The sequence below is a fragment of the Acinonyx jubatus genome, chromosome X (genome assembly GCF_027475565.1).
Source record: "Acinonyx jubatus isolate Ajub_Pintada_27869175 chromosome X, VMU_Ajub_asm_v1.0, whole genome shotgun sequence".
Classification (NCBI taxonomy): Eukaryota; Metazoa; Chordata; class Mammalia; order Carnivora; family Felidae; genus Acinonyx; species Acinonyx jubatus.
Genome location: NC_069389.1, coordinates 56,764,575 through 56,790,669, shown reverse-complemented (window position 1 = coordinate 56,790,669; position 26,095 = coordinate 56,764,575). Strand labels below are relative to the sequence as shown.

At 50.1% G+C, this 26,095-nt stretch overlaps 2 protein-coding genes across 2 annotated transcripts; one reads left to right on the top strand and one right to left on the bottom strand.

Moving 5' to 3' along the window:
• Positions 1–9,037: 9,037 nt before the first annotated feature.
• On the top strand, positions 9,038–11,738 carry CXCR3 (C-X-C motif chemokine receptor 3). Its single transcript, XM_027053648.2, has 2 exons — positions 9,038–9,171; positions 10,141–11,738. The coding sequence occupies exons 1-2, from the start codon at positions 9,160–9,162 to the stop codon at positions 11,233–11,235; spliced, it is 1,107 nt and encodes a 368-aa protein (XP_026909449.1). The 5' UTR covers positions 9,038–9,159; the 3' UTR covers positions 11,236–11,738.
• Positions 11,739–13,833: 2,095 nt separating this feature from the next.
• GCNA (germ cell nuclear acidic peptidase) lies at positions 13,834–23,577 on the bottom strand. Its single transcript, XM_027053663.2, has 6 exons — positions 22,446–23,577; positions 21,156–21,246; positions 17,902–18,046; positions 16,539–16,677; positions 15,360–15,564; positions 13,834–15,049 (listed from the first exon to the last, which is right to left on the bottom strand). The coding sequence occupies exons 1-6, from the start codon at positions 22,693–22,695 to the stop codon at positions 14,803–14,805; spliced, it is 1,077 nt and encodes a 358-aa protein (XP_026909464.2). The 5' UTR covers positions 22,696–23,577; the 3' UTR covers positions 13,834–14,802.
• Between the last annotated feature and the right edge of the window lie 2,518 nt (positions 23,578–26,095).

Below are 26,095 nucleotides of genomic sequence, written 5' to 3'. Positions count from 1 at the left end.
TAAGCTTTACTGGTTAATACTGTTGTTGCTGCTGGCCGTCTGTCTCATCATCGACAGGTATTTTGGTTAATACCACCTCAGGACTTAATGTGGTATTCTGTGATGAGAAACTTATGGATAACACAGCCAGTTTGGTGTCCCCTCAAACTCCTTTAAAGTCCCTCCCCCCAGAAGCAAGGACGAACTTCTAGGCCAGTGTATTCTGCACCCACAGCTTAGAGTACACAGCCCCCACTCTCAGCCAGGCTCTTCATCTGGAAGGGACCTCCCGCCCCACTGCCCATGAAGACTTGGGCACTGCATTCAAACAGGCACCCACGCCCCACAGTCAAAGGCATCAGCACTCTGACCAATTCTGCAAGTAAGGCAGGGGCAAGGCTTCAGCCTTCCAGGCTGAGGTGTGAGGGACCTCAATGCAAATGAAGCTTCCCCCATGGGTGTGCCCAGTCCTGGGAGCATGTCAGCAGCCACAGGGAGGAGGGTAGCTAACAACTCATGCATGGCACTAACCATGTGCCAGGCATTGTTCTCAGGACCTTTACACATACAGCAGGTCGCCTTTTCTCATCCAGAGAGGAAGCCAGAGCACAGAGAAGTGAAATAAACAACCTGTGCAAGCTCATACAGCTAGGAATGGCAGAGCCAGGAATCTGAGCCAGTGTGGTCCACAGCCCACACGCTCACCAGCACTGCCACACAGCCCCACGTGGGGCCAGCTCAGCTTTGACCATCGAGCACCAATGCCTGTGCCTTTGTGCATGACTTAGTGCCCGGTTGGAGAGATATGGGGTCAACATTAACAGGAGGCAGGTTCTGGACCTGCATAGGACCTGTGGACAAAGCCCCCAAGACCAACGCCACACCTTGTTGGGATTTCAGGAAATTTATTTGGCTAGCTGAGGAATTTCCCAGAAGGCTCAAGAGTCCAGGCAGGTAAAGTCTAGACGGGATCAGGCCCATCATCAAGGGGCTTTGTGCAGGGTCCCAGGAGGGCAGCATAAAGCACACCTGGGGACACTCCAAGGTAAAGACCCAGGGAGGGACACTAGTCAGCAGGGACACTAGTTGCTCAGTGGACTACCTTTGGGGAGGGCACCATGGTTTCCAGGGTGTACCTTTTCCTACTCCTGAGAGCCCAGCAGCAGCCAAAAGCTCTAGCCCAGACTGTCTGTTCTTCAGGGAGAGAAGTCTTCCTGGCAGTGGCCTCACCCGCTTTTTTTTTTAAAGCTTATTTATTTATTTATTTTTGAGACAGGGAGAGAGAGTGTGAGTGGGGAAGGGGCCAGTGAGAGAGGGAGACACAGAATCCGAAGCAGGCTCCAGGCTCTGAGCTGTCAGCACAGAGCCCCGATGCAGGGCTCGAACTCACAAACCACGAGATCATGACCTGAGCCAAAGTCGGAAGCTTAACCTACTGAGCCACCCAGGCGCTGCCCCCCCCACCCTCCCCCATCCCCACAACCCCGTTTTGCGGGCCTACTTCTATTTAGGAAAAAGAACTCTGGGCTCTCCTCTGGTGACACCCAGATGCATGGCCCTATCCCTTCTCTTCAACTAGCCTGAGCCCAGCATGGGGTTGCCCTGAGAGTCTCAGGCACAGCCTACATTCTTTGAGGGGCGCTGAGTGGCTTGGAGAGCAGGCAGCTCTTCCTGGCTCAAAAGGCCACAGGGGAAGTTGGGAGGAACTCAAGGCTGAGAGGTTTGAGGTAGCCAGAGGGAAAAGGGAAGAAACCCAGGAATCAGGAATTAAGGTGAGCCTGGCTGGGAGATTAAGTGGGTACTGAACTGCGGGAGGAGGTGGTGCTTCTGGGGACAAAGCCAGAGGCCACAGCCAGGGAGCCTTTGTTCCCAGGCAGCCTTGGTCCCCGCTTTCTTGGCACAAGGCTTCTAAGCTGGTCCGGGGAATAATAGCATGTGATGCCAAATCCATCCTGCGTGAGAGAGGTTCTTCAAGTAACTTTTATTTTGATACAATATCAAACTTACAGAAAAGTTGCAAGAATAGTACAAAGGACTCCCTTACACCCATATCACCAATTATTTGCATGTTGCCGTGTTTGCTTTATTCTTTGTGCATCTTCTCTCGCTTGGTGTATTTATTTTACAAGTCATATGTAAGTAAGTTGCAGATGTGATCTCCTTTCACCCTTAAATATCTTTATGTGTATTTCCTACAAACAAAGACTGTTTTTACATTGTCAAAATTAGCAAAATAGTATGAATATAAGGGGTTTTTTTTTAAATCTCATCTCTGGGCCATATTGAAATTCCACCAACTGTCCCAGATTTTTAGCTGACTTTTATTTTCCTTTTGGATGGCTTTAAAAAATTTTTTTAAGATTTTTTTTTTTTTTTACATTTATTCATTTTTGAGAGACAGAGTGAGACAGTGCACAAGTGGGGGAGGGGCAGAGAGAGAGGGAGACACAGAATCCAAAGCAGGCTCCAGGCTTCGAGATGTCAGCACAGAGCCCAACACGGGGCTCGAACTCACGAGCCATGAGATCATGACCTGAGCCGAAGTCAGACACTCAACTGACTGAGCCACCCAGGCATCCCTAAAAAAATTTTTTTAAGTTTATTTACTTTGAGAGAGAGAGCGAGTGAACGAGGGAGGGGCAGGGAGAGAGGGAGAGAGAGAATCCCAAGCAGGATCTGCACTGTCAGTGCAGAGCCCAATGCGGGGCTTGAACTCAGGAACCACAAGATCATGAGCTAAGCTGAAATCAAGAGTCAGACACTTAACCAACTGAGCCACCCAAGCACCCCCTCCTCTTCTTTAAAAAGAATTTTAAACATTTATTTATTTTTGAGAGACAAAGAGAGACAGAGCATGAGCAGGAGAGGGGCAGAGAGAGAGGGAGACACAGAATACAAAGCAGACTTCAGGGTCGGAGCTGTCAGCACAGAGCCCAACGTGGGGCTTGAACCCATGAGCCATGAGATCACGACCTGAGCCGAAGTCAGACGCTTAACTGACAGAGCCACCCAGGCGCCCTGCCCCTCCTCTTTTTTTAAAGTTCATTTATTTATTTTGAGAGACAGAGAGCACAAACAGGAGAGGAACAGAGAGAGAGAGGGAAAGAGAGAGAATCTTTTGGATGGCTTTTTAATCACTCAGCTAATACATCAGTATGGTCTCTGTGTAAAACATTACAGAATAAAGCCAACATAGTCCTCTTTGAACATCACCTTTGATCCCTGTCCCTCTAACCTTAAAAGGTATAATAGATTATAGTGTAATGGATAAGAGCATGTCTCTGCCATTTGCTGGCTGTGTGGCTTTGAGCAAGTTTCTTAAACTTTGTGTTTCTGTCGTCTGTAAAGTGGGGATGATAGGAGTAATAATGCCGTAATTACTGCATCACTATGACCATCAAAGAAATTCATCCCAATAAAGCTCTTAGAACAGAGCCTGGCACATAGTTAAGTAATCAATAAATGTCAGCTGTTTTTTTTAATGTTTATTTATTTTTGAAGGAGAGAGAGAGAGACAGAGCATGAGTGGGCAAGGGGAGGAGACAAGCAGGTTCCAGGCTCTGAGCTGTCAGCACAGAGCCCGATGCAGAGCTCAAACTCACAGACGCAAGAACATGATCTGAGACAAAGTCGGACGCTTAACTGACTGAGCCACCCAAGTGCCCCTGCATGCTATTCTTATTATCCTGTTTGACCTTCCTCTGTGGGCCAACCCAAGGGAATGCTATGGCCAGATGTTGGGCCTGCCGATGACTTTGTTCCAAGGGGTAGCCCAGCTCACCAGTGCAGAGGGACATCCCCCAAGTGTTCACTATGGGAGCAACTGGCACTCAAGAATCTATCAAGAACAGGCTTCCATAATTGGATGTGTGTGCATTAGCAATGTTGCCACCTGTCCGTCTGGAGAATGTGGACAGTCCTGAGCTGTGATGGAGGCCCAGGTACAGGGCAGGATGGAAACAGATGCACGCTGACCCCATGTGTGACCCCAGGGCTGGTCTGCAAATGGGATGGGACTTCTGGGAGCAACACAGACTCTTCTGGGGGCCATTACAAAAGGTGTCCTGCACTTAGCAGATTTTTGTTTGGTCATCTAGGTCTCTCATCTTGGAGGTTCTGACATTTCTTCTCCCTGGTCAGTGAGGAGGAACAGGGCGAGAATTGGGAGGTAGTGAGCTTTATCCAAATCTCACTCTAGGTCACAAGCATCACTGGGTGAGCACCTGCCCTCACACAAGACACCTGGTTGGGACCGTGTGGTGACTAAAGTGTGGCTCTTAGAAGAACTGGCCCTAGGGGCACGTGGGTAGCTCAGTTGGTTAAACGTCTGATTTCGACTCAGGTCATGATCTTATGGTTCATGGGTTCTAGACCCGCGTCGGGCTCTGTGCTGACAGCTCCGAGCCTGGAGCCTGCTTTGGATTCTGTGTTTCCCTCTCTCTCTGCCCTTCCCCTGCTCATACTCTGTTTCTGTCTCTCTCAAAAATAAGTAAACAAAAAAATTTTTTGAAGCGATCATGTGTATGAAAGTAAAGGCTTGCTGAATGGAAGCTATTTTCAAGGGACAGGATGATAGGAAGATCAGTAAACTACCACTCTCCAGCCCTCTCTACCTTCCTCTCTCACACATAACTACTTTTTCAGCCAAACTGCCCCTGGACTGACAGTCCTTTCCTTATGTCCTTGCCTTGGCACCTTCTGTTCCCACCACCTGAGTTGCCTTGACAGATGGCAGCAATGTCCTCTTGCCCTGGTCCCAAAAAGAATGAGTGCCCACAGCTTGGGAAATCACCCGCATGGGCCTGGACTGCCTGAGCCGCAGTCTATGGCCCCAACACTTAGAATGGCCTTGCCTTCCAGTAGGGTTTAGAGCTGCAGGAAGCAGCTGGGGAAGAGGGGCAGAGAGAGGGGCAGTCCCCAGTGCCTGGGCCTTACTATGACCTAAGCTCTTCTTCTCTGGGGAGAAGGGCCAGCAGAAGGAATCCCAAAGTCCCAGCACTGTCTGGGGCAGACCCAGACCCCTTCCTGGGGCTAGGACTCTTGTTGATTTCGTGTAACAAAGCCCCTGTCACAGCCTAGGCCACTGCCTGAGCCTCACAGGAAGCTTGGGCCTCCCTGAGCCTGTTCCCCTGACAGCCAGGGGCTTTTGGAACAGGGACCCCAGGGGACATTCTGAGGATCTACGAAAGAGGCTGTGAGGCAGCAGATGCTGAGAGGAAAGGGGAGGAAATGGCCCCCTTCCCTGGTCAGCCCAACAGAGAGCTGTATAGAGGCCTCCTTCCTGTGAGGGACTGGGCCCAGAGCACACACTTCTGAGCCTCCCATCTCCCCAAACCACAGCCCAGAGGTGTGAAAAAAAAGAAAAAAAACAGGGGGATGGGTGGCAGAGAAGAGACAGGTGCACATTTCACACCTTGACCACAGGTGGGGCCCGGAGCAGCTTCACTCTGACTAACTTCCTCCTCAAGCTTCCCCAACTGGCTGCTCGGGAGGGCAGAAGCAGGGGGCACATGTACCAGAACTCTGAGGGCAGACCGCTGGCTAGGTGGCTCTCCCCAAGGGCCGGGCCTGCCTCTGACGTGGTCTGGGGCTGCTTGGGACCCAGATTAGAGCGTCAGACAAGGGTTTGGCTAGGCACCTCGACAAAGGCAGTTCCAAGGCATCTGAGCTGAGAAAGACAGCGGGAGCCTGCCCTGAACCTGCCATTCTGAGACCCCGGAAGGGCCGACCTAGAAAGTAACCAAAATGAGGAGGAAACCACTGCTCCCCAGGCACCTACCCTGGGCCATGCACCTACACGTATTATATGCAGTCCACACAGCAACCCCAGCCCACGTGTACTATGTTTCTCCCTACTTTTCAGATGAGGAAACTGAGGCAGAGGAGTGAAGTGATTTGCCTGAGATTACACAGCATGGAAGCCAGAGGACTAGGCAAGGGGCAGGCTTTCTGGAGGCCAAGACCACACCTGCATGCCCCAAAAGGCGGGCACGCTCTATCCCGCTCTATCACCTGACAGGAAAGTCTCCCAGTCACTATGTTTGTAGTGAATATCCCTCTCACTCTGCATTCTCCTACTATGTGCTGGGTCCTGGAAGGGACCTTCCCACCATATCTGGGCCACACGGGAGCAGTGACAGCAGCCGGCCCCACAGCCCAGAATGGCTTATGAGGATACAGCCCAGCTCAGAAAATCTCCCTGCACCCTTTCAAAACTCCTGCCCAACCCTCTCTCATTTCTCCTCACCAGCAACCTGGGAAGGTGGGGAGCATTGTCCCCATGTGACCAATGGGGACTAGGGCACAGGAGGGGGACCAGGGATCCCTAGACTTTGACATTTCACATGGCCCAGTGGCACTCCAACATCTATTTGGAGGCCCCACATTTGGATTGTCCACTTCGGCCAACACAAGATCCTTCTAAATCTATCAGCTTATATTCACCATCATTTCATAAAGAAAAGATCCTTTTAATACCAAAAAGGGGATGAAGGACATAATTGCAGAATACAAGACCCTCCTTGAAATTGAATAGACAGAAGGGCGCCTGGGTGTCTCAGTCGGTTAAGCATCCAACTCTTGATTTCGGCTCAGGTCATGATCTCATGGTTCGTGAGTTCAAGCCCCATGTGGGGCTTTGCGCTGACAGCACAGGGCCTGCTTGGGATTCTCTCTCCCCTTCTCTCTGTTCCTCCCCCACTTAAGCGCGCGCGCTCTCTCTCTGTCTCAAAATAAATAAACATTTAAAAAAAAACCCAAATTGAACAGAGGATTTTATTATCCTCACTTCTTTCACCTGCAGAAGCCCAGGGAATGGAAACTCTTCTTGACCAGCGGCCAGAAACCGTGGTGCCAGCTCGTACCCTTCTTCCCCACCCTGCCAACCCCTACCCATCCTAACTGCCAAGGCTCCTGGAGTCGCCAGTCCTGTCCACTTGCACTGCTCCTGATGTCCTGCAGGCCCTCACCTCCCTCTGGTCCGCACCTTGCAGTTTGACAAGCTGTTTAGAGCAAGGATAGTTGCAGCTCCTCCGCACAGAAGGTGGAGAAGGGGCTCACTGCCTTGCCAGTGTGTGTCTTGTCAAGAAGTTTGAAGCGAATTCCAAGCCTGAGCCTGGAGGCTCTGGTGAAGCACTCTGACTGAAAACCAGATCCCAGAGGACTGGTTCTGCCTCTCTCCGTCTCTGTCTCTGTGCCTCTCCTTCTCGTCTGGGTGGGAGAGAGGGAGAGAAGAGACTACCTAGCAGAGGCAAGGCGAGTTAGGGGCTGCCTTTCCCGGCTGATAAGGAGAACAGGGTAATAGGGAAAGGAGGAGAGGGCAGAGGGCAGAGGGCAGAGGGCCGGGAGGGGGGAGAAACTGTTGTAGCACACCACCATAAAGGGCCTGATTTGCTCTACAAATGCTGTTTACAGCTTTTCCTTGAAATTGAGAGGGTCCACATACTCTTCCCCAACCCTCTTCTTCCTGTCGCCCCAGGAGCAAATGCTCTCATGAATTTGTAGTGTCTCCAATCCCTAATTTTTTGTTTTGTTTTGTTTTTTAATTTTTACTTTTTGTTAAGATTTTATTTGGGGGCGGGGGCGCCTGGGAGGCTCAGTTGTTTGAGCGTCCGACTCTTGTTTTTGGCTCAGGTCACGATCTCATAAGTTGTGGGTTTGAGCCCGTGTCGGGGGTCTATGCTAACAGCATGGGGCCTGCTTGGGATTCTCTGTCTCCCTCTCTGTCTGCCCCTCTCCCACTCATGCTCTCTCTCTCTCTCTCTCTCTCAAAAGTAAATAAGTGAACATTTAAAACAAAGATTTTTTTTAAGTAATCTCTACACCCAATGTGGGGCTTAAACTCACAACCCTGAGATCAAGAGTTGCGTGCTCCACCGACTGAGGCAGCCAGGTGCCCCTCCAGTCCCTGTTTTAAACTTCTAGAACAAATAGCTGTATCCAAAACAATATGGTCTTGCTTTGTGTGTGTGGTTTTCAGAATTTACATAAATGGCGTGAAACTCCACATGATAATTCTGTAACTTGCCTCTTCCGCCATGTGGTCATTGGATTTTCTAGCTCCAGCCATGTCAAAATATATAGCTTAAGTTCATTTGTTTTTATCTGCATGAATAGATTATAGTTTATCATAGTTTATCAGAGATCATCCACTTAAAAAAGCAGAAGGCAGTGGGATGAGCAGTAAAAAGAGAGTCAGACAGCCGTGGGTTCAATCCCAGCTCCCACCCTCACTTGCAGTGTCTGGTGAAGCCCTTTCCCCTTTCTGGATTAGCCATGGGGAATCACTCCCCACTGCCACCTCACAAGGGATTTGTGTGGTTTGAATGAGGCAGTGTCAGAAAAAGTACCTAAAGCACTGTCTAGCACATACCAAGTTCATTACTAGTAGTTCCCTTTCCTCATCCCCTGTTGAGTATCGGGAGGGGCAATAGTGGAGGACTTGATGTAGTGTGAAGGCTTTCTTCAAAATATTTTAGTTTGGGGAGCCTGGGTGGCTCAGTCGGTTAAGTGTCCGACTTCGGCTCAGGTCATGATCTCACGGTCATGATCTCACGGCTCATGAGTTCGAGCCCCACGTCGGGGTCTTTGCTGTCAGCACAGAGTCCACTTCAGATCCTCTGTCCCCTCCTCTCTCTCTGCCCCTCCCCCACTAGGGCTCACTCTCTCTCTCAAAAATAAACATTTTAAATAAATATTTTAGTTTTTAAAGAAGGTTAATCTCTTTGACAGACCTAAGATGTTTAGCAATGCCATCTACAATTATGCAAAGATCCACTCCAGCCCAGGACAGGTGAGCACGGGTGCCAGGGTATTGAGCACTGACTCCACCAGTGCAGGAGAAGTTCTTGCCCCTGGCAGCAGGGCTGCTCTCCACCTCGTAGACACTCTGCTTCTCCAGATGCCCCACCTCAAAGGACCTGTTTTTCCCTAAGCCCCAGACTTTCTGGTCCCCAGTTTGTGGCCGGGTCCCCCAGCAGCAGCGTTCCCAGGGGAACGGGCCAGGAGTTCCTGTGGCCTCGGTTCTAGGGAGGTCTAGCATAGACAAGCCCATGGAAGAGGCTGCCGCCAACAATCATGTGAAACCCTCACTTCCTCCGTGTAGTGCAGGTTCCCGACCACAATCACCAAAGCAGAGGGGCAGGCAGCACACAGCCCTGCAGGCAGAGCATCAGCCCAGCAATGGTCCTTGAGGTAAGTGCTGCTGCCCAGCCGGTGGGCACAGGAGCTCAGAGTGGAGGGCCCGGGAGACCAGGGGAAACGTCAGGGCTGGCTCATGAGCCAGGGCCACCAGAGGGCTGGGTAAGTAGTAGGTAGATGATGCAGGGATTGCAGTAGAAGGAGCCCTGGGACGGGGAATTGGGAATCCACCTCGGCCAGGGACTTGTGTATGACCACAGGTGCGACCCCTCCCCTGTCTGGCTTCCGGGCCTCATCTGCAAAATGATCCCTGCCGCCGTTGGCTTCCAAGGCGCCCTTTGGCTCTGACTTGGAACTTACCCTTCCATGTGGGACTGAACTGGCACTGAGAAGGCTGGCAGCTCTGGGGTCATGTGTAGGGTAATGGGGTATGGAATATTTCTACCCGAGCTTGGTGGGAGAGCCCCCAGGGGGTGGCAGGTGGCATCCCTGAAGAGGAAGGGAAGAACAGGAACAGAAAGCAAGTGACAGGGTCAGGGGGAGGACTTCAGTGATTTGTGGAGGGGCCCCACGGGAGGCAGGAAGTTGGGATCCCTAGACAAGGGCTAAGGAGGGAAGTGGGGGGCCAGTGACTGACCCGGAGAGGGGACTGCGGGGAGGTGCGGGGGGAGGCAGGTAGTAGCACCAGGCTTGGCAGGGAAACAGAAGGGCAAGCCAAGCCGTGAAGGCAGAGTGAGGAAAGGGGGCAGGGAGGGCTCCTGGCACAAGGGTGGGAGGGAAGCCTTCCTCTGGCCCACAATCCCTGGTCTAATGGGATGGCCCACACAGGTGAGAGAGAAGCGGTGGTTGATGTGGGAAGTTACTACCCCAGCTCCCGGGCTGGGCACAGAGTTCAATAGGCGGGGGCTTGGACAAAAGACAGGAACTGGGGCCTGCCGGACAGAGGAGCTACTCCAGGAAACGCTCAAAGGAGTCCCTTGCCTCCCTTGCCACAGTCCCTTGCCTCCTTCCCTCCCTCTGCAGATGAGTGAACACCAGGTGTTCGACGCCTCTGAGCTTGCCTTCCTCCTGGAAAACTGTAGCTCTTCCTATGATTACGCAGAAAACGAGAGTGACTCCTGCTGTGCCTCCCCGCCCTGCCCGCAGGACTTCAGCCTGAACTTCGACCGGGCCTTCCTGCCGGCCCTGTACAGCCTCCTCTTCGTGTTGGGGCTGCTGGGCAATGGCGCGGTGGCGGCTGTGCTGTTGAGCCAGCGGGCGGCCCTGAGCAGCACCGACACCTTCCTGCTCCACCTGGCTGTGGCCGACGCACTGCTGGTGCTGACCCTGCCCCTCTGGGCAGTGGATGCAGCTGTCCAGTGGGTCTTCGGATCTGGCCTCTGTAAAGTGGCGGGCGCCCTCTTCAACATCAACTTCTACGCGGGGGCCCTCCTGCTGGCCTGCATCAGCTTTGACCGCTACCTGAGCATAGTGCATGCCACCCAGCTGTACCGCCGGGGGCCCACTGCCCGCGTGGCCCTCACCTGTGTGGTTGTCTGGGGACTGTGTCTGTTCTTTGCCATCCCAGACTTCGTCTTCCTGTCGGCCCGCCGTGACGAGCGCCTCAATGCCACCCACTGTCAGTACAACTTCCCGCAGGTGGGCCGCACAGCTCTGCGGGTGCTGCAGCTGGTTGCTGGTTTCCTGCTGCCCTTGCTGGTCATGGCCTATTGCTATGCCCGCATCCTGGCTGTGCTGCTGGTCTCCAGGGGCCAGCGGCGGCTGCGGGCCATGCGGCTGGTCGTGGTGGTGGTGGTGGCCTTCGCCCTCTGCTGGACCCCCTACCACCTGGTGGTGATGGTGGACACCCTCATGGACCTGGAGGCCTTGTCCCGCAACTGTGGCCGAGAAAGCCGTGTGGACGTGGCCAAGTCAGTCACCTCGGGCCTGGGCTATATGCACTGCTGCCTCAACCCACTGCTCTATGCCTTCGTGGGGGTCAAGTTCCGAGAGCGCATGTGGATGTTACTTATGCGCCTGGGCCGCCCTGACCTAAGAGGGCACCAGCGGCAGCCGGCATCTTTCCGCCGGGATTCATCCTGGTCTGAGACCACAGAGGCCTCCTACTCAGGCTTGTAAGGCTGGATGGGGGGGTGCTCCTTTTGCCATGCAGCCTGACTGCCCCCACGTTCCAGGCTCCTCCGAGTTCCTCCCTCCCTCTCCCTGTAGCCTCATTCCCCACGCACGCACACTCCTGAGATTCCCTGGTGGCCCTGGCATCACCGGGTCTCCCAGGGAGGCACCCCCCTGGCTCTGGGGGCTACGCCACTGCTGCTCCTTAGCTGCCAAGCCCTGTTGCCACTTCAGAGGTGGCTGCCTTGGGGCCCTTATTGCCTTGGCTGCTAGGAGCATCGCTGCCCTCCTTATTCAGTAACTAGACCTTGGCCTTCCCCATGTACACAGAGCAGGAAGCCAGCAGCATAGAAGCTGTCCCTATAGGGTCTTGACCCGGGCCTCCAACTCAGCAGCGACTGTAGCTGTGGTCCCCAAGGCCTCTGTATTTGCTCATGTTTATGTCTAAAATTCTGCTTAAAACTTTTCAATAAATGAGATCATCAGGACCAGGGTGTGTTAGTAGTGCATCATTTATAGCCAGCCTTGCCCAGGCTCTGGGGATGCATTTCCTATTCTCTTTGCCTGGCCCCGGATCTACGCCAACCGATGTTGCTTGTGTTAACATCTATGTCGAGCCCTCTCTCTGCCCTCTTGGGTACTCCTGTCACTCACAGGGAAGCACTGGGGTAGATGGGTGCGGGCTAACAGTTCACTGGACTGGCTGGACACCACTTAGGCATAATTTGGGGAAGGGACTTCGGACATGAATAAGACATGGTCCCTGTGCTCCAGAAGTTTAGGCCAGCAGAGAAGACATGGGGAAGAGTAACAATACGAAACAGTCTATGCCACAAGGTAAATGAGTTGTCCCTAGACCGTGAACCCGGGTCTCAGAGCCCTGTGGCTGGAGCCATTTGGGAAGGCTTCTGGAAGACAGAAATGAGAAGACCCCAAAAGGCAAGTGGGGTCTCCAAGGACAGAGAGAAGCAAAGACAGCATTTCTGGGTAGAAGGGAAGGCAATAGCAAAACTGCAATGCTTCCTAGTACCGCAAGTGGCCCCAGAGTTAAGGGTTCGGGTGAGGGAAGGGTTGAAAATACTCAAGGTTGGTTTGGGATCAAGTGATGGTATCAGAGAGCCCAGCCAAAGGCTGTATGTAGCTTTATACAGGGAAGAGGAGATGCGGGCTTTTTCTTGGATAGTGACATGGGGCTGGACGAAAAGCACCAAGGTTGGAGGACTTGAGGACAGTCATTTGCACATAAGCCACCCGGAGGCACGGGTGGGCAATCGCTGAGGTCGATGTGAGTAGAAGAAATGACCAGGGCTCCCCCGAAGGGTAGGTGGCAAGCCTACAGAGTTAGGACCCTCCCTTTGCAGGGGTGGAACCGCTGCACTGTCAATTCCCCCTAATTAAGTCACCAATGTGCCACGATCCAGTTTCACTCATCAGCTGGGCCTTTGCTGAGACTGAAGACCTGGATGGAAGCGGGATCGGCAGGGAGGGACCTGGGGATTTAGCCAGGGAAGCTCATGTCACCCTGCACACACACCCAGTCCCTTAGATGTGTGGTTAGCCTTGAGTGCGTGGCCACTGAAAGACTCAAAGCATCCGCAAAATGAAGGAAGGATGGAAGGAAGGAACAGGACAGAACACATTGTGCCCATAAAAAATATCAGTGATGCTAGACTAATAAAGATGTTTGTGGGGGTCTGAGGGATGGGTCCCAGAGGTATCCACCCTCAAATCCCCAGAACTTGTATGTCACCTTACATGGCAAAAAGGTTGCTAATAAGCTGACCTTATAAGTAGTAGATTCTCTTGGACCATCTATGTGGGCCCCATGTCATCACAAGGGTCCTTCAAAGTGAAAAAAAGGGAGGAAGAAGGGGAGGGAGGGAGAGGGAGACAGAGAGAGAGAAATGTTGTTGGCTTGGAGGACAGAAGGGGAGGCACAAACCAAACAACACAGGTGCCCTCTAGAAGTTGGAAAAGACAAGGAAATGGATCCCCAAACCCCAGTTCCTCCAGAGAGAAACCAAGCCCTGCCCACACCTGGATTTCAGTCCAGTGAGGTTGGCACCAGATTTTTTTAATGTTTATTTTTGAGAGAGACAGAGCATGAGCAAGGTGGGGTGGGGGCAGAGAGAGAGGGAGACATAGAATCCGAAGCAGGCTCCAGGCTCTGAGCTGTCAGCACAGAGCCCAACACGGGACTCGAACTCACAGACCATGAGATCATGACCTGAGCCAAAGTTGGACGCTTATCTGACTGAGCCTGGGGTACCTGAGTACCCCAAGCACCAGATTTATGACCTCCAGAGCTGTAAGAGAATACATTTGTGTTGTCTGAAGTCACTAAGCTTGTGGTCATTTGCCATGGCAGCAATAGGAAATGAATGCAATCTTGGCCCCAGTCTGTACCCTGGATGCCTCCCAGGAGTGGGGGGCTGCTGAAGTGCTTACGGGCAGTCACAAAAGTCATAGAGAAAAACCAGAATGGAGAGTGCTCTTCCAGACACACTGTGGAGAGCTTCATATGTCCAGGGTCTTGGACAAAAGACCTGACAGTTTGTTCTGTGCTGTCAGGCTGTCAATGAATAGACTCGGTTAACAAGTGAATTGCAGAAAACAGTTTATTTATTTTTCTAATCTTATGAACAGCTACACTGGCTTACATGGCTTTATTCAACATCAAGAACAACTCAATTCATGAGACATGTCTGTCTCTTATTTCTAAGTAGGTATAACAGGTTCCACCTGCCAGCAGCCCGGGTTTTGGAGGGCCACCTTTGAATCTGGTTCACTTCCCAGCGCTATTCTCCTTTTCTCAACCTGCCACTCTTGAACAAGCATTTCTCTTATTGCATTTTGTTCTACATCTTAAAACTATGTTTCTCCTACTGTATGTGTTCTACCTCTTAATCTTAAAACTATGGTCTTAACACTATGGGTTTCTCTTAGTGTATCTTATTCTACATCTCAATCTTTTTTTAAATATTTTTTAATGTATTTATTTTTGAGAAAGAGACAGAGCACGCAAGCAGGTGAGGGATAGAGAGAGAGGGAGACACAGAATCCGAAGCAGGCTCCAGGCTTTGAGCTGTCAGCACAGAGCCTGACACGGGGCTCAAACTCACAAACCATGAGATCATGACCTGAGCCGAAGTCGGATGCTCAACCGACTGAGTCACCCAGGCACCCCTCTACATCTTAATCTTAAAACTATGGTCTTAACACTATGGGTTTTTCTTACTATATCTTATTCTACGTCTTAACACTATGGGTTTCTCTTATTGTATCTTGTTCTATGTCTTAATCTTAAAACTATGTGCTTCTCTTACTGTATTTTGTTCTATGTCTTAAAACTATGGAGTCTAAGTAACACCCAAGGTGGACCCAAAGGGCTTCTGAGTACTGTCAAAGGCACGGAATGGTTACCAACAGAATCCTTAGTTAAGAACAATCATCACTACAGTATGAAGCTATAAAAACGCACTTAAATCCTAGTATTCATTGCAGAAACAAATGTTTTCTAAAACTTCTTAGCAGTGGAGGACTCAGCTCGCACAAGTATAGTCTCAGATAACCTTAAGGATTTCGCTTGTGCTTAAGGGCATAATCCTTGCTGAGCTGTCTCATCACATCGCCATGGCTTAGCCCTTCCGCTGACTGCTTAACCAATCTATAATTCTCCTGCACATACTTGGCAAATGGTCTCACATGGGGCGCAATGGGGGTCCCATCCTTACGAGTTAGCGGCAGCATGACCAGAGTCCCCTTGCACTTGGCACAGATAAAGCGGTCGGTGTTCAATGATTTGGTGTAGCGGCCGACTCTAAGGAGGAAGAGACATCATGCAGTAAGGGAATCAGTCACTGTACCTCAGCATCTTCTCCGACCTGCTGGCGCTGGCCCAAAGCAAGACTTTTTGCCTGGCTTCTCAGAGAGTGGGGCACCAAGCAGCAGCAGCAGTCTGAGGTCAGCTCAAAGTAGAAGAGAATGAAGGAGGAAGACACGGAAAGGAGTAGAGATGTTTCACTCGTCCAGCCAGCTGGCCACATACTTACCAACAAAATCACAGAGAGCCAGCTGGAAGTCATAGCAGAAATAGAACAGAGGAAAGTCTGAGAGGCAAAGGGTCTCACCTGGCTTTGCACTGAGTGCATTCATAATGAATCTTGTAGTTAATCTTGTAGTTATGGCAACGGGTGACCACGGGCAGCTCTGGGTGCACCAGGTTCGATTTTTTGGCATAAAACTTCCATGAGTCACCATGAGAATCACGAACACCATCAATCAGCCAGGAGGCCGCGTGGCAGATTTCATGGATCAAAGTATCCCGAAGGCGGTCTTGGAAGAGAGGGAGGCAAAGGAAACATGAGCACTTAAACCCATTCCCTCCGGCCTGCTACCCACTAGACTCTCAACCCCACCACACGCAAAGCCATCTGCTACAAGTCTACATGGGCAGTCATGAGTGTTAGCTTCCCAGGATTCTGAAAGGGACATCTGTCCCCTATGTAACCGATTTTGTTGATGTCAGAGACAACAATCCTTTCAGGACAGCTCCAGCATGCTCTTCTTTTTGGGGGATGCTGCTGCTACAAATACACCCAGTCAAGACCTAGGTTACGTTAAGTGGACGGGGTGGGGAGCAGTGGCTATGGCCTTGGGGTTTGGTCAGGAGAAGCTCCACGGAAAAAGGGGGATTCTGAGCTGGGCCCCTAACAACTGACTGGCTTTGCAAATTTGAAAGGCCATTCTAGGTGTGGTGAGAAATGTAAACAAAGGACAAGGCCAGGAAGCTGTGTGGTGCATTCTGAGACGCAGTGTGAAGAAAGTTTCGCTGAAGCACAGGACACGCTAGAGGCGGCATGCTTAGAGATAAGCCTGGCTGAGCAGAGTGGGGGGCAGGCTGCGAGAGCCTGGAAAGCCTGGTGTTTTGTGGAAAAGCGACATGGTGGTATGTAGGATACTGAGTGGAGCAGGGAGAAGGGTGAGGTGACAAGGCCTTACACCTGGGTAGGGGCAAAGGAATGATGACAGGAGGGTCATTATGAAAATCTGGTTGATTGGTTAGCTACGGGGGACCCTGAACCTCAGTTAGCAGGGAGCCAGCTGCAGTGAGAAAGTTACCCTAATGGAAAGATGGCCAAGTTGGATTCTCAGGAATGAGGAGACATCGTTAGGAATGTCTTCTGAGCAAGACATTCGTAGTAGGCCTATCTACCCAGGAATGGCAGGAGAAGCTGTGACAAAGGCTGCCAGAAAACACCAGGACTTAAGAGTAACTTCATGGGCCTGTGTCAGAAGGCTGCCATCACCTGCGGAGTCGCAGACTTTCAGAGAAATCTGGATCTTCGCGTAACGCTCCTTCTTCGGGTACCGTGTCTCGCCAGTGGTGCACAAGCCAGCAGTTCTCAGCATCTTCTTATTCCAGCCGATATCGATTTTCTCTGGCAGCTGAGAACAAAAAGCAAAGCAGGCAAGTCAGAGAGCAGCTTCGAGCAGACCAAAGGATCTTGGCTCAGGAGTTTTGCAAGCCTAAACGTTCTGGGGAGAATCAAAGCCAGGCTGAAGCCCAGGTGAGAACAACTGACAGGCAATCAGGACCGAAGGGAGACTGCTGAGTGTGTGCAAAAGCAAGATGTGCACTGCCCGGCACGGGGACAAGCGTCAGGGAGAGAAGTGCAAACCCACCGAGGTAGGAATGGAACCCTGTGGGTACTAAAAGTGGTGAGGTGAGATTGTACATGCACCTTGGTCTACTCCTCGGTCCCGTGAGGTAACACCCCAGTCATCAGGAGTGATTTACCCAAAGGCTGGGGAGCCTTAGAAAGATCTGAAAACCCTACTGGCAGGAAATTTCATCAGCAGCAATAATAAGAGTCTGAAAAACCTAATGACCACTGAGTCTCTCTGCCTCCAGGTTCTCTCCAATCCAGTATAGGCCCCACACTACAGACAGGTTAGTTTCCCTCAGTAGACGCTTTGTGTCCTATCCTGTCCCTGTGAGGTGGTGCCTGCTGATTTCAATTTCAGCGCCCCCCTCCAATCTGATTCCAAAGGCCCTCCGTTATCTAGTGCTACGCTACCAAAAACAAGTGATGGCCGACGTGTATCACTTACTAGGTCATAGGCCCTGTTCTAGGTACTCCAGGTGTATTACCTTCCCTAGGCCCAACCATAATTCTATGAAGTAGCAGGTAGTATTATCACTCCCATTTTGCAGATGAGAAAACCAAGAAAACCGAGGCAAGGGAGGGGGGAGGTAACTTGCCCAAGGTCACACAGCTCTTCCCCATTATTCCTCACCATAAACCCTCTCTTCCAGATAGTCAAGCCTCAATACATGCCTCACACATGCCCTCTTCCCCCATCACTGCCACTCTCTCCACATCCTTCAGTCTCCCCCCACTCCACAGCCAATCTTATTTCCTCACCACTGAGGCACTCAGTGATTTTTCTGCCTCTGCTGAGGTCCTGTGCTGGTAACAAGTCTGTACCATATATTATTACCCACAAACATTGTCTGTTTCTTTCACGTGTGCATGTATCATCTCCCCATCTAAACTGACACCTCTCAAGGGCAGGAAATATACAGCTAGCATATCTGCACACCTCACAGCGCCCAAGAGCACTGGGCATATGACAGGTGCTCATTAAGTGTCTATTCACCGACTGTACCTTTTTGTCAAAGACAGATCTGTTAAACAGACTGTACATTTCCTGAACCAGGATGTCCTTATTTTTCTTGAACTTCCTTCCAGAATACGGCTTTGCCTTTTCCACGTCATGCAAGAAACATCCAGGTATTTCACAAATGGAATGCCTGCAAAGGTAAATTCAACTAAGTTTTGTATAGCTAAAGAAGTAAATAGCAGAAATGTATACGTACAGGTCATATCCGGAGAGACTCAGAAAACCTGCCGGTCCCTCTTCCTTCTAACTACCTTATAGGAGAGCATTTCCCAAAGTTCCGTTTGTAGACTTTTCCTACTCACTGCTTGCATCCTCAGAGATGTGAAGTCCGTGGTTACAAACTCCACTGGAGTGATCTCACACCTGTATCTGCAGTCTTGTTCTCTCTCCTGGGATCCAGTTCTGAATTTACAATCGCCTGACGCAAATTTCCACCTGATTAACAGGAGTATGTCCCCCCGCTCAATGTGTTTAACTATCTGACTTCTGTTATAGCAGGCTGAAGACCTCAGAGACATTTTAAAATTCATTTCCTCCCCTGCCTCATATATTCAACAGGCACAAAGACTGCTATCTCCTTCACATCATCTCTTCTATCCAGCCTTTCTTTCCACCCCACGGTCACGAGCCTAGTTCAAGTTCCCCTCTTCCCCTTGATGCCTTGCCACTACAGCAGTCCTCTGTGCTCCTAACCTCCAGGCTCTTTTCCTTCTAGTCCAACCACACACACACACTTCAGGTTCATTTTTTCTAGGCCGTGTTCCAATTATGTCCCTCCCTGGCTTTTCACTGACTGTTGGGCCTAGCATTCAAGGCCCAGGTCAATCCGGTCCCAACATCTGTGTTCCAGCTACCATTTCTACTCTGGCCAAAGTAGGCAAGTTAAACATTCTCTGCACAGGAACTGTGATTTCCCACAGTTCGTTCATGCCTTGGCACAGCATATGTGCCCATGACCGCTAGAACGAGTACATCTCTACCTCTCCTGAGAACAACCATGAGTGTAGTGCTTTACCATTTGTGGAGAACTTCTTTTTTGCATGACCTTATTTGATCCTCATCACCACCCCCCAAAGAAGCTATTGCTCTTCTTCCTATCTCCACTTGACGGATGAGGAAACTGAAGGTCAGAGGTTAGGTGACCTGCCCAAAGTTCCCAGACGCTGAATCTTCTGGCCCAAATCTCATGGTTTTCCCATTAGACCACTATTGCTGCCCCATCTTTCGAGGCCTAATTCAAATGCACAAAGAATAGTGCTAATCACATAAAGGACTCACAGTTGTAACAGCTATTTAAACTAAAGTGTTTTTCTCTTGGCCAACAATAATCCACAAGACCAAAGAGATGAGCCCACAGAGCTGGACACATAAAACCAGAGCAGACACAGGTTAAGTGAGCTTCTAACTCAACAGAACTCCTGAGACTGAGATTTTGTAGCACACTCATTAACCCCTTATGTCACAGTGGGGTGGCTGGGGCACAGAGAGGAAAGAAATACCAAATGAGGCAAAGACAGCTAAAAGTAAGCGTCTTCACCCCAAAGCCTGCCCCTGGTGACTAACACTTCTGCCTCCAATGACTTAGCTCTGAAAGCAAATCTGCACCTGGAAAGGTAGCAGATGAAAACCTAAACCACCTACAGGCCTCGGCAGAGAACGTGACCCCCATGTGCATCAGCGCTCACATCAAGCAGGCACTGTGGCTTAGCATACCTTTCCCCACAATGCCTGTGCCACTTTGCTGCAGGTGGAACAATCTCCACATCAGAGCAACCAACGAGACCCCAAATGGGTACATCAGACACTATGACCAGCTACACAGGAACAAATGCTAAGCACAACAGGAAGCCTCCTGACTGAAACAGGAAGCACCGAGGCAACAGTGAGGACTCCAAACAGACCAGCCTCCTTTGGATGATGCAGAGGACAGTGACACAAAGGGGCAGCTTACATGCCTTCTTCTGTCACGTCACACCACAGCAAAGCAACTTGGGAGCCACCCAACACACGTGGCCCTACAGGCAAAGCAGCTGAAATATATATCAAAAGAAACTCTGCTGAAAGGGGATCCACCTAAGAGAGAACACGCCAAACTCCATTTGCTACCTCACCGGGCAGGAAGTGCAGAAACAAGGAGAGCCTCTGTTCAGGGCCAAGGTGCTCTGTTGCCCCAGTGCCCAACACACCGTTCCTCTTCCCATAAGATGCATTTATTGGCAGGGTGCCTGGGTGGCTCAGTCGGGTAAGCGTCCAACTTCAGCTCAGGTCATGATCTCACGGTTCATGAGTTCGAGCCCTGCATTGTGCTCTGTGCTGACAGCTCAGAGCCTGGAGCCTGCTTCAGATTCTGTGTCTCCCTCTCTCTCTACCCCTCCCCCACTTGTGCTTGCTCTCTTGAGATAAATAAGTAAATTTTAGAAAAAGAATTTTTTAAAGATGCATTTATTGGCCCAAAATACAGTTAAAACAAAATAAACACACAGGCTTCAGACATATCCTTGGTCTTGTTAAGAGAAGTCAGATATAAGTATATATTACTCCTGAATGCAAGTAAGAATGACGAAAATTAGGCTTACAACATCCTATTTTTAAGGAAAAGGTAAGAAGTTGGGGGAATCTGAATGAAAAAAACCTGTTAGCTTTTTGCTTCAAGTATTAATATGTTCTTGGTCCAAATGACCTGTTGTTTTCAGGCTCAGTTACCTATAACTTCATAAAAAGAAAGGAACTACAAGCAGTTTCACCCTAATGTTGACGCCTTAAAAATTTGCAAGAATAAAAACAGTAGTGGGAGCAACTGGGCACATCCCAAGCCCTAGAAAAACCTGGAAGACAACTGCCCTCCAACACCAATGGATTGGAACATGTCAGTTCTGCCTTCTCACCATCTCCACTGCATTTGCTTTGGTTTAGTGTAAACTGGTGGCCACGAAGCAGTATTTAGCCTGAAAAAAGGCTCTGGTTTGGCCACACATCATTTTTTGATCGGAGTTTAAGGACCAAGGAAACCTCAAGAGGCCAGAGGTGATGTGGGGGCAAAAGGGAGGTGTGGAACAGTGGGCTGCTCCTCTGTTTCCTCCTCCCCCCTCTTATGCTCTTCCAATTCAGGGATGGACACACTGTCCCCCCCCCCAGACTCTTTCATCCCCTTGAAGACCCGCTCTCATGCCCAGTGGACTGCTTAACACATGACAATTATACAATCAATTCCCGTTCAGTCCGATATGGACAGTACGTACCCAGTATGGCTTTTGTCACATTTTGCTGCATGGGGCTTCCTCTTAGAAGCAAACTTCTTTGAAGGCCCACGTGTTTTTGGTGCTGTAACAGCTGAAAATAGAATAGCTCGTTTGCACCCTGAAAATTGATCCCAGCAAGCAGCTGGCAGAAAGGTAAACCCAGGAGGAGGCCCCACAGCCACACCCAGAGCACCATCTAGAAACGAAAACGGTCTAAAGCCTGTATACTGTCCATTGGCCAGCGTGACAGATTTTTATCTATGGGAATCACAGAGCTGCCAGCAGAGAGTAGGCTGGGTAGGGTTCTGTCATAGGTACCAGGGACTATAATGAGACCACATGAGCATGCTGCTATAGGTCAGATTGTGTGGGCACCTGAGGCACGCGCAGTGTAAGGAATGCTGTCCACACTTGCTCCAAGGGCAAGACTGGATCATAGGCAGTGCCAACACTCGATACGCAAGCCAGATGGAAAGATTTCTAGCACCCATATACTGCTAACTGCTCTAGCCAGAGACTTCCCCATCAGGAGTATCATTTATTTGGTTATTAAAAAAAAAAGTATTAAACATCTATTATGTGCAAAATACCTGGCTAGACCCTGGGAGAGACTTCAAAATGAGTTAGGTCTTCCCTAGAGGTCTTCACAAGAGGCGCACTATCTACTGGGGGAACAGTTTCAGAAACATAAGACAGCTGGGGAGGGTGGGGCGCCTGGGTGGCTCAGGTCATGATCTCACAATTCGTGAGTTCAAGCCCTGTATCGGGTGAACTCATGCCCCGTTTCTGGTGAGCCTTGCTTCTCTCTCTGTCCCCCCCAGCTCGCCTGCACCCCCCTTTCTCAAAAAACAACAACAAAAGACAGCTGGGTAAGTGCTCTAGTAGAGATGGGGGTCTGAGAACTTTGGGAATCCAGGAGGGTGGAACATCTCCGACCTACAGTTCCCTACAGGAACTGAACATTGGGCTGGGTCCCAAGAAAAAAGGGATTATATCCTCAGGCCAGAAAGCACAAAGAGAAAGCATGGAGGGAATGGTAAAATACTAAGACGTGGGCATTCCTCCCCCATTTCCAGAAAGATCCTTTTCACCGGGATGGCTGTCTCTCCTGGCCGCTAGGGACCTGCTGAGATGGCTTAAGGTTGGCGATCAGGACAGGCAGACCTCACAAGACAGACATATCCAGGGGAAAGGGCATGGCAGGCATGGCTGGCACACTGCAGGCAGGTGGTGGGGGGGCGGTGCTGGGCTTGTTCAGTGGGACAGGCCTACTTGATTCAACTGGCTTACCGGGCACCACACATATATTTTTGGTTTTGCTCTTCCTTTTCCTTGGTTGCTCCACCACAGGTGCTGGCTCTTCATTTGGAATCTCGACCTCAGTCTCAGCAACACCTGGCGGTGGGCAGAGATTTTCACCACCGCCCAGCTCAGCAACACCAGCAGATGAATTGTGCTGGCAGACATCAAAGGCCTCCATCTCTTTTTCATTTGAGGAGCTTTGGCCCTGACCACACAAATTGTCATCTATGATCATCATGGGGCCCTCGAAATCACTATCATCATCAGAAATAACTATTGGAGGCTCATCGATGGCAGGCTTCTCAATGTTAGAAGACACATATAGAACCTCATCTGAAATTCAAAAGACACAATCATGTAGAAATATACTCCCTCTGTCCCCCTTTCACACTCCACTTTAGATTATTGAGCACAAATTTAACAAACTGGAAGCTGTGACATTATGACTCACAGTTAAGCATGGATTATTTTAGAGGCACCTGGGTGGCTCAGTCGGATAAGGATCCGACTCTTCATTTCGGCTCAGGTCCTGATCTCAGGGTTCATGGATTCAAGTCCCATGTTGGGCTCTGTGCTTAAGGGACTGCTTGGGACTCCCTCTCCTTCTCTCTACCTCTCCCCGGTTCTCTCTCTCCCCCCAAAATAAATAAACTTAAAGTAAAAAAAATTAAAGAAAGAATCCATTATTTTAGATTGTTTTCCCTCTATCCCTTCTTTACTTGACTGAGAGCAGAGACAGATAAAATAGCAACCCAAGTCTATGGCAATTTTCCAAATCACACTATGTAGCACATTGCAGGTGCTCGGTGGTTCCCAAACACAGCTCTGCAGACTTGTGTGCTGTCATTGCTCCACAGAAAAACAAGATAAATCAGAATAAAGTGGACTTTTTCCCTACCAAGTTCGAGCTCTAGAATTTAAAGGATTGTCCTTGAGATTACATCCTCCCTGAACTTTTGCTTTCTATACTTTATGCAATTACACTGATACTAGATGGCACTGGAATTTGCTCCCATTTTTAGACAAAATTTAATGTTCTAACTAGTCCATAAATGCAAAGCTCTCAGAGCCACTGATGTAAGTGTGAAGGGTTCAGTCCTAACACCAGCATTGAGAGACCTTGGGAACATTTGGAATGTCCCCGCCCTTCCCGAGCGTCCCTTCATCTGGAAATGAGGCATGGCATGTCTAATACCACATGCTCTCTGGAGTCTGTTCAGAGCCCAACTTCCAGGTTTCTAGGATTCCAGATGTTACACACACACACACACACACACACACTACAGCATAGACAAGATGCAAAAATATATTTGTGGTGCAAAAGCTCTTTATCCTACAATTGCAGATTTGGGATCATGTAATTTGAGAGTCTCCTCTATCATTTAATTACCAAAGAATTTCAGATATGCAATAAAGAGGAAGGAGTGGGTGTTGCTATGGTAAAAAGTCATCCTTCTTAGAAATTTTAAAGAATTCCCAATTGCAGTTGAAAGTAAAAAACAAAGCAACAATAGCAACAACAAAAAAGAGAGTAGGGACACACTGCTCACAATCTATGAAAAAAATGACTGTACACTGACAAAGGTTAGAAGTGATCTTAGAAATATGTGGTCAAGCTCCTTTTTCTGTAAAAGTACCTAAATTAATTACAGTAACGGAAGAAAGGGCACGTGAAGAACAGTAAAGAGACACACAAAGACAGTCCTATCGGGGCCCTCCTCATCTCTCCATTACTGGGATGAATGCCCACAGTGAAGGGTCCACCCAACAGAAAGGTCAGAAAAACCTTAGTTCAAAGGTCATCCTTGGGGCGCCTTGGTGGCTCAGTCGGTTGAGTGTCCGACTTCGGCTCAGGTCATGATCTCGCAGTCCGTGGGTTCGAGCCCCGCGTCGGGCTCTGTGCTGACAGCTCAGAGCCTGGAGCCCGTTTCGGATTCTGTGTCTCCCTCTTTCTCTGACCCTCCCCTGTTCATGCTCTCTCTCTCTCTGTCTCAAAGATGAATAAACGTTAAAAAAAAAAAAAAACAACAAAGGTCATCCTCAAAAACATAGGGATCTTCTGACTAAACGGGTCAGCAAGTGGCAGCCTGTGGTGATGAATTGGTTTCTGGCTCTGTCACTCATGCCCTACCTCTAAAGCTACTTCCCCTGGGGCTCCCATTGACCCTTGATAGCGGCTTGGCATGTCATAGCCTCTACTCTGCTGCACCTGGACCCCCATCTCACTCAGGCACATCCACTCAGAGCTAGAGAGGAAGGGGAAAAATAAATCAGAGGGGACAGGTAGTAAAATAGGAGTGTAGAGTTCCAAGCCTCCTCTTGTCTCCTTGCTCTGACATCCCAGGTTAGCCAGGGAACTTTGGCCAATGGTAGCTCTTGGGTGATTACCAAAGAAATAGCCAGTAACTTAAGGAGAGGCCTATGTATCATGCCCTATACCTCGAAGTAAGCAAAGACGGATCAAGTACCATACCGTTCCTGATGCTTAAGAAGCTCCTGGCCTTCCTACATTTCACACCCGCTGAACAGGTTCTGAACTGTGAGTGTAGCTCCATGCCTCCTGCAAGGTTAAAAGGGCCTCTGGGGGCGCCTGGGTGGCTCAGTCCGTTAAGTTTCTGACTCTTGGTTTTGGCTCAGGGCATGATCTCACAGTTCGTGAGTTCGAGCCCCGCATCAGGCGCTGCGCTGGCAGCACGAAGCCTGCTTGCGATTCTCTCTCTCTGTCCCTCCCCTGCTCGCAGTCTCTCTCAAAAATAAACACACATTTAAACAATAGTAAATAAATACATAAATAAATAGGCCTCTGAATCCAAAGGGGCAAAGATCTCCTGTGGGAAACAGGCTCCGAGAAAAACAGAAATCTCTAGAAAACAAAGAGAACGGTGAAAGGCAAAGATGAACAGCTACCTGGAGAAAGCAAAGGTTCCTCCCTGAGAAGTCCCTGTAGGCGGACTCAGAACCATCACCCACCTAAGTCTCCATCAGGCCGGAAAGAATGAGCCCACGCCCCTCACTCATCGCTTGCCCTCTCTGCCATTCCCACACACGGAAGAGTTCAGAAAAGAGCAGAAGGTGGAGGAGCGGAGCGGCCTTCACACCTCCCTAGTGTCAGTTCCTGACTTCCTGGCCCCTGATTCCCTGATGCTTGGCAGGCCAAGAACTCTACGGAGGAGGGTGCCCAAGGTCTGAAGCAGAGAGAACAGTTGCTGCTGTGTTTGGAAATCCACCAGGGTGGAGAGCGAGGGGAATTCTGGCCGTGGCCACATCCAGCACACACAGGGAAGAAATGGAGGCACTCGCTACTAAGTGATTCAGAATAGAACGGCTGCTGACGCGCATCCTGAAATCACTACACCGTGAGGGCTGCGGAGCTCAGCTCCTACTCAGTTACTAGTACACTTGCCTTCACTGCTTATTTCATATGCCTGAGCTCTGACGTTCTCACGGAAGTACTCATCCTCAGAGTCTGAGTCAATCACCACACAGCTGAGTGAGGAGACAAGGAAACACAAAAGAGAAATGTTAAGTGCCCTGGTCTTCTTCCCATGGCCTCTTCCAACTCCTGTATGATGCACAGGATCACTTGGAAACATTTTCTTGCTTTGGTCCCTGTAGTAACTCGGTTGTTCCCCTTCTTT

Bases quoted from the DNA above. Each gene is read 5' to 3' on its own strand.
- GCNA (XM_027053663.2), bottom strand. From the start codon at position 22,695: ATGATGATCATAGATGACAATTTGTGTGGTCAGGGCCAAAGCTCCTCA. The intron at 15,565-16,538 runs GTGATGGCAGCC...CTCTCTTCCAAG, and splicing joins GAAAGTCTGCGACTCCGCAG to ACCGCCTTCGGGATACTTTG. The intron at 15,050-15,359 runs GTGAGACCCTTT...CTTCCTCCTTAG, and splicing joins TGCACTCAGTGCAAAGCCAG to AGTCGGCCGCTACACCAAAT.